Source organism: Macaca mulatta, chromosome 1 (genome assembly GCF_049350105.2).
Source record: "Macaca mulatta isolate MMU2019108-1 chromosome 1, T2T-MMU8v2.0, whole genome shotgun sequence".
In the NCBI taxonomy this organism is placed as follows: domain Eukaryota; kingdom Metazoa; phylum Chordata; class Mammalia; order Primates; family Cercopithecidae; genus Macaca; species Macaca mulatta.
In genome coordinates, this window is record NC_133406.1 from 196,500,040 (window position 1) to 196,508,071 (window position 8,032).

At 43.6% G+C, this 8,032-nt stretch overlaps 1 protein-coding gene across 1 annotated transcript; it reads left to right on the forward strand.

The window, feature by feature from the left end:
• Nucleotides 1-2,686: 2,686 nt before the first annotated feature.
• KLF18 (KLF transcription factor 18) lies at nt 2,687-5,484 on the forward strand. The gene is made up of 2 exons (XM_028848390.2): nt 2,687-4,658; nt 5,294-5,484. Exons 1-2 carry the CDS (start codon nt 2,687-2,689, stop codon nt 5,482-5,484), a joined length of 2,163 nt encoding a protein of 720 aa, XP_028704223.2.
• Nucleotides 5,485-8,032: the final 2,548 nt, after the last annotated feature.

Consider the following 8,032-nt stretch of genomic DNA (forward strand, 5'->3'; position numbering starts at 1 on the left):
CTTCCTTCTGCAAACTTTTAGTTCTTTTTCTAGTTCCCTACATTGTAAAGTTAGGTTACTGATTTGAGCTATTTCTTGTTTTTTGAAATGTAAGTGTTTATAGCTGTAAATTTCTGTTCTAGCATTGCTTTTGCTACATCCCATAAATTTTGGTCTATTGTGTTTTTATTTTCATTCATCTCTAAGCATTTTATAACTTCCCTTGTGATTTCTTTTTGATCCATTGTTTGTTTAAGAGTATGTTCTTTCATTTCCACAAATTTGTGAATTTTCCAGCTTTACTTCTTCCTCTTCTTTTTTTTTTTTTTTTTTGAGATGGAGTCTCACTCTGTCACCCAGGCTGGAGTCCACCTCCCAGGTTCAAGCGATTCTCCTGCCTCAGCCTCCCAAGTAGCTGAGATTACAGGTGCCCACCACCAGCTAATTTTTTTATTTTTAGTAGGTTCAGGGTTTCACCATCTTGGCCAGGCTGGTCTTGAACTCCTGGCCTCATGATCCACCCGCCTTGGCCTCCCAAAGTGCTGGGATTACAGGTGTGAGCCACCATGCCTAGCCTTCCAGTTTTACTTCTATTATGGATTTCTATTATGGATTTAGAGGTGGATGTGGTGGCAAGCACCTCTAGTCCCACATACTAGGGAGTCTGAGACAGGAAGATCGCTTGAGCCTAGTAGTTCAAATCCAGCTGGGGCAACTTGGAGAGAATCCAACTCTGAAAATAAAAATAAAAATAATTCCTAGGTTTTGAGAGCTCCTCTTGGTAGGGTGTCACCATAGGAAGTGGCATCAGCCTAGACCTCCAAGTGAAAGTGGCTTCTGCTTCCACTATGGCTTTAATTATCTCCCTTCTTTTAAGGGTACCTCCTAGTTCTTGGGAAATTCCACTTATTTCCAACCATAAATAGATATATATTATATATATATTCTTTGCAGTTTTTAAATTTTTTAAAGTATATATAATACTTATAGAAAATTTTTTCTTTAAGTGTATATAATATATATATATTATAATATTAAACATTGTATATTATATATTATATTTATATGTTATATATTATATATAATATTTTTATATATTATAATTTATATGTATTATATATAAATATTATAAATATATATAATAATAAAATAAAATAAATAATAAATAAAATAAAAAATATAAAAAATGTATATATAAATAAATATAAATATTGATATAATATATATACATTGTATATATGTACATATTTAAAGCCATCTATCATTTCTATGATTTGGTATAGAAGGGAAGGACTTCAGGGTCTCCTCAGTCCACCATATTTAATGGCAGTCCTGTCACACATTTTGAATACAGCCTGGGAGAATTATGGTATTTCTCTATTCTGAGAGTCAGGACAAGGCAGGAGGGACCAGGCTTTGATGGCAGAGATAGGAAAGGATGGTATTAGATAAGATAACTTGGCTGGGTAGGGCAGACTGAGCAATGGATTGGATAGGAACATGGCAAAACTGAGTGGACTGATCTGGCCAGAGTAGGACAAAAGCAGGGAAGAAGCACAGGGAATGAAAAAGATGTGAGGCTACCCAGATAATGGCTTTGGGGAGCTCATTATAAATTTGACACTTTTCTTGCAGATCATATGGGGCAGAGAAAACAATAAATACATACATACATACATACACATCATACCAGAGACATAGGAAGCCTAGAAGCATATGGATGGCCACTTTGAACAGAAATATATGCACAATTACGCCTCTGTCTCCAAAGAAACTGCTCCTTGGAATGTGTCTTAGTCTGTTCTGTCCAGGAGCTGGTAGATTTGGTGTCTGGTAAGGGCATGCTTTCTGATTTATAGATGGCACCTTTTAGCTGGGTCCTCACTTGGTAGAAGTAAAGAACTCAGACCCTTAGAAGAACACTCATCTCATTCTTGAAGGCTCTGTCTCCATGACCTAATCATCTCCCAAAGGCCCTACCTTCCAATCACATTGGAAATTCAGTTTTAACATACAAAATTTGGAGAAACACATTCAGTCCATAGTGGAATGGTTCCTAGAAGCTGGTGGTTTCCAGGATGGTTCTCAGGAGGCCAGAATCAGTGGGTGCCCCCAGGGAGATCTCTGGGAGAAATGTCCCCATTTATCTAGGGGACTGTAAGGACCCAGAGCCAGATAGGTCCAGTACAAGTTAAGAGTCTTCCACCTGGGCCAAGCCAATTCACCTCCCTGGACCTCTATTTTCTTTAAAATGAGATTAATTGTGACCCTTATTTTCTGGGGTCATGGTGGAAATGAAATGAGATAATTTATTTGAAAGTTTAATCAGCTGAATCTCCGGTAAGATGTCTGGAGAGGAGACTTTGGAAAAGTCTCTGGGGTCAGATCTCTTCAGAGGATAATGGGACATTCACAGCATCCATCTAGATTCTTGCCTCCATTGGTAGATAGGAGTGGCTTAGTAAAAGTTTGCATTTGAGAAATGTTTTCGCTTTTGAAATGTTACTCTGTGTGTGGAGGGTACACTGGATGAAGTTAACTCCAGAGTCAGTTGAGAGGCAACTACAGGCTTCTAGGCAAGAGATAATGGTGGGCTCAACAGGGATGGAGAAGGAGAATTTGAGCTGGGATGAACCCCTGACCTATTAACTTTTTTGCAGGATCCCATAACTAAAGATTCAGTTAGTTATCAGGCAACAGCAAAGAGATGGATTCCAGTCTCCTCCAGGAAATTGAGGAAATTGAGAATTTTTTCCAGCATCTCTCTGAGCGACATACAAAACAGGCAGAAACCCCAGATGCACCAGAACCACAGAACTGTATGCCTCTGACTGCCCATGCTGAGGAGAGCCAACATGAGTCAACCAGGAGCAAGACGATGCCTCCCTTGGGGCCCACAATGATGACTTCTGCATACACTAACATCCCTGGGACAGTTCTCACCCAGGACTTAACAATGCACCCTCTTAAAGCCCTTGATATGGCACTTGAAGACCTAAATGAGACTTATTCCATGGGCCAGAAAGTGACTTCCTTTGATCAGATAAAACACACAGCAGGCTCCCAGATGACAGATGTTACAGACACCCCAAAGTCATCACCCACTGATTGCCAGAAGACAGCCATCACTGCAAGCAACATGACAATCTCCAGTGAAAGTAACCAGCTGAACACTCCAAGTAGTGACCAGACCCTCAATGAGAGTCAGATACCAGCCCTGCATGGAGATCAGATGAAGACCCTCAGTGATAACCAGACTCTCTGTGGGGACCAGGTGACCTTCAGTAGTGACCAGACCCTCACTGATGGTCATACAGTGACTTCCAGTGGCGATGAGGCTCTCTCTGGGGGCCAGATGACAACCAGTCTAGACCTCTATGGAGGGAAAATGATGACTTCCACTGATAACCAGACTCTCTATGGGGAGCAGGCGACAACCTCCACTGGTAACCAGACCCTCTACGCGGAGCAGATGACGACCTCCACTAGTAACCAGACCCTCTACGCGGAGCAGATGACGACCTCCACTAGTAACCAGACCCTCTACGCGGAGCAGATGACGACCTCCACTAGTAACCAGACCCTCTACCGGGAGCAGATGATGACCTCCACTGGTAACCAGACCCTCTACGGGGAGCAGATGACGACCTCCACTGGTAACCAGACCCTCTACGGGGAGCAGATGATGACCTCCACTAGTAACCAGACCCTCTACGGGGAGCAGATGACAACCTCCACTGGTAACCAGACCCTCTACAGGGAGCAGATGATTACCTCCACTAGTAACCAGACCCTCTACGGGGAGCAGGCGACGACCTCCACTAGTAACCAGACCTTCTACGGGGAGCAGATGACGACCTCCACTAGTAACCAGACCCTCTATGGGGAGCAGATGACGACATCCACTGGTAACCAGACCCTCTACGGGGAGCAGATGATGACCTCCACTGGTAACCAGACCCTCTACGGGGAGCAGATGATGACCTCCACTAGTAACCAGACCCTCTATGGGGAGCAGATGACGACATCCACTGGTAACCAGACCCTCTGTGGAGAGCAGATGACGACCTCCACTGGTAACCAGGCCCTTTACGGGGGACAGATGATGACCTCCACTAGTAACCAGACCCTCTATGGGGAGCAGGTGACGACCTCCACTAGTAACCAGACCCTCTGTGGGGAGCAGATGACGACCTCCACTAGTAACCAGACCCTCTGTGGGGAGCAGATGATGACCTCCACTAGTAACCAGACCCTCTGTGGGGAGCAGGTGACGACCACCACTGGTAATCAGACCCTCTATGGGGGGCGGAATATGACCTCCATTGATAACCAGGCTCTCTGTGGAGGCCAGATGGCAACATATAGTGGCAACCCGACCCTCTATGGGGACCAGATGCTGACTCTTCAGGTGGGCAATATGACAATGCTCACTAATGACCACAGCCTTTATGGGGGATATATATCCCATCAGTTCTCATCATTGCCACACCCAGGATTCCCATGCTTTTCAAGTTCCCATTTGATTCAAGGACAAGTTCCAGAAAAGCAGAAGACACAGAGCTGCCAGTTCTGGAAGAATCCTGAGGTTTCGAGGCCCTACATCTGCACTTACGAGAACTGCAAGAAGTCTTATAAAAAGGCTTGCCACCTCCGAACCCATATGCGCAAGCACACCGGTGAGTGAGGGCCTGGGAACGGGGTGAGGGGCAAGTGGCTACAGATTTGTGCCTTTACAAAGCCCTGGGAGCATTTGAGATTGCTGCCACTTCCTTTAAGCCAAGAATTCAAGAAGATTCTATAATAGAAAAGGTTGGCACCTTCAGAAGCGGGGATAAAGCAGTCCTAGGGACAGGCTCTAGTCTTGGACCAGAGCCAGGCTGGCTATAGCCTTTAGTGATGTTGACTGCTGGTTTGATGGGAAGAAGTGAAGGGATTTCTTTGGCCTCTTGCAGGTAGATGTTCTTGACGCTATTTCTACTGGGATCGTCACTTCATAGTGACAGCGCCCCCAGGCCCCACTTCCCTCATCCTCCTTATTCCCCCCACTAACTTGCCTGCCAATAACTGTCTCTCCTCCTGTTTTTTTTTTCTTCTTCCTTTCCTTTTGTTCCCTTCTTCACAGTTTTCCTCTTGTCTTTCCAGCTTTTGTGGCCCTCATTCCCCTCCTTCACTCACCTCCCCCACCTCCGTCTCCTTTGGCTCTCCCTCTCCCACTCCAACTTGCTCAAAAACTTTTTCTTGTTCACATTCAATGTCCCTGCCCTACCTCACCCTGATGTATGACAGGTCTCTCTCTCTCTGTCTGGTCCAGGGGAGAAGCCCTACATATGCGATGTAGAGGGATGTATGTGGAAATTCACCCGCTCAGATGAGCTCAACAGACACAAGAAAAGGCACACAGGGGAACGGCCCTACCTGTGTTCAATATGCAACAAGAATTTTGCAAGATCTGATCACCTAAAGCAGCATGCAAAGGTCCACAACGTTCACCCAGGATTATGAACCCTTCAGTCCATGAGGAAATGTGTACAGCTAAAAGATTCTCCCTACTGAGTTTGTTTCCCTTGAACAAGCTCCCCTATTTCCCTATGCCAGTAGCTAGTAGGTGCTTAATATTCATAAGTTTTCTAAAACATACAGAGAAAATAGGTATATGGATTTTCATATAAAAACTGGATGACTTTCAACTTGAAACCGGAAGCACTCTTCATTCATTGCCCTCTCTCAGGGTAACTGCTTTTATCAGCATGCTGTGAATCCTTCTAGATCTTACTCTGCATTTACCTGTATGTGTACTTGTAAAAATGTATCTGTGTAGATGATTGAGATTGATATGTATATAACTTAGAGGGTAAAGAATATGGAACTTTTTTTTTGTCTGTAGCTGAGTCTATGTTTCTTTGGAGTTTCATTCCTGTGTTGAAAAGGAGGGGATGCTCAGTCACGTCCAGTGTAAAGTGGTCTCAGGTTAAATGGACTTTGCTTAGATGAGTACTTAGCCTATTCAGAAGTTCAACCTGGGTCAGATGTGGCTCACGCCTGTAATCCCAGTACTTTGGGAGGCCAAGATGGGCAGATTGCTTGAGCCTGGGGAGTTCTAGACTAGCCTGGGCAATATGGTGAAACTCTGCCTCTACCAAAAAAAAAAAAAATTAGCTGGGTGTGGTGGTGTGCACCTATAGTCCCAGCTACTTGGGAGGCTGAGGTGGGAGGATCACGAGCTCAGTAGTTGGAGTTGCAGTGAGCTGTATTCACACCACTGCACCACTGCACTCTAGCGTGGGTGACATAGTGAGACCTTGTCTCAAAAAAAAGAAAAAAAAGATATTGTGTAATATTATATATGAAATATATTGAATAAGATATTTAAGTTATAAGTAGAAAAAAATGAGCACCTGTAAGAGCTCATCACCCAGTGTCATGCAATCAGTGTCATGCAATCAAGTGTTGAGATGGCCAGTCAGAACAATGAGCCAGATGGAAAGGAATGATGAAGCCTTATTTACTGACTGCTACAGAACAGATAGGAGAGACAGCCTTAGCCAAGACCCCAAATAAGGAGGCCTCTGCACGGAAGCACGATCGTCCTTCAACGACCCACATAAACCCAAGGTATAAAACTCTGGGCTGGCTGCTTTCTGGGGCCCTTCAGCTGTGGTACAAGTGGGGCACATGCAGTTAAGACTCCATCCCCCCGGGCAGCTTTCCTGAACCTTCGGGGACTAACTCCCAAGGAATCCTAGATTGTTGTCCTTTGCTGCCTGTTAGTAATAAACCTGTTTTATTTAACTTGTGTGTATGGGTGTCATTGGATCTCACTGGACTCAGACAAGCTGATAACCAGTGCACAGTGAATCTGCCTTACGGTGGGGATGCCAAGTCCTTGACTATGGCTCCTTTCAGAAAACTGCAATGCCCTGGCTGTGTGCCAAGTCTGGTGAGCTCCCCTACCCATCCTTCTATCTTCTAGAATTGATGACTACCCTGAATTTTGTATATATAAATCCCTTTGATACGTTTATCAAAAATGCATGTATTCAAAGATAATTTGTAGGTTTTTTTATTTTGAGCTTCATAAATATTATACTGAGCTATATATAGTCTTCTGAAACTCCCTTGTTTTCAACACATATCTCTAAGATTTCATCCATGTTATTACTAAGGTCAATATAAAGAATCCATAACAACCCCAAACAAAACTTCTCTACATTGTTAACACACCAGGGTGGGGGCGGGGGTGTGAGAGACCAGAGAAATCTAAGAATGCACTAGAGTCTTACATGAAGCACAATTATAAAAAGAAAAGATCATACAGCTGTTCCTCATTATCCAGATCTAATCTGCTAGATCATGAATTTTTAAAGTTTTTATTTCATTAACCTAAATATGAAAAATAGTAACATATTTCCAACCCATTCAAAAACACCAAATATTTCTTCAAATTTCACTACAACCCTTATATAACAATCCACCAAGGATTTCACATTATATAAAACCCCCAGGTGTGGTGGCTCACACCTGTAGTCCCAGCACTTTGGGAGGCCGAGGAGGGCAAATCACCTGAGGTCAGGAGTTCAAGACCAGCCTGACCAACGTGGAGAAACACAGTCTCTACTACAAATACAAAATTAACTGGGTGTGGTGGCACACACCTGTAATCCCAGCTACTCGGGAGGCTGAGGCATAAGAATCACTTGAACCGGGGGGTGGAGGTCATGGTGAGCCAAGATCGAGCCATTGTACTCCAGCCTGGGCAACAGAGCAAGACTCAGTCTCAAAAAAAAAAAAAAGAAAGAAAAGAAAAGAGAACTGAAAGAAATAAACAGGGCATCAGTGACCTGAGGGACAATATCAAGTGCTCCATCATACAGGCAGACTGTATGTCAGAAATAGAAGGTGGAGGAGAACCCCAAAATTTGACAAAACAATGCCCAAAATTTTTCCAAATTTTATTAAGACTACTAAACATTTAGATTCAAAAAGTTCAATGAATCCTAAACAGAATAAAGGTAAGTTCAAAACCATATAAAACCAATCACTATATTTAAGA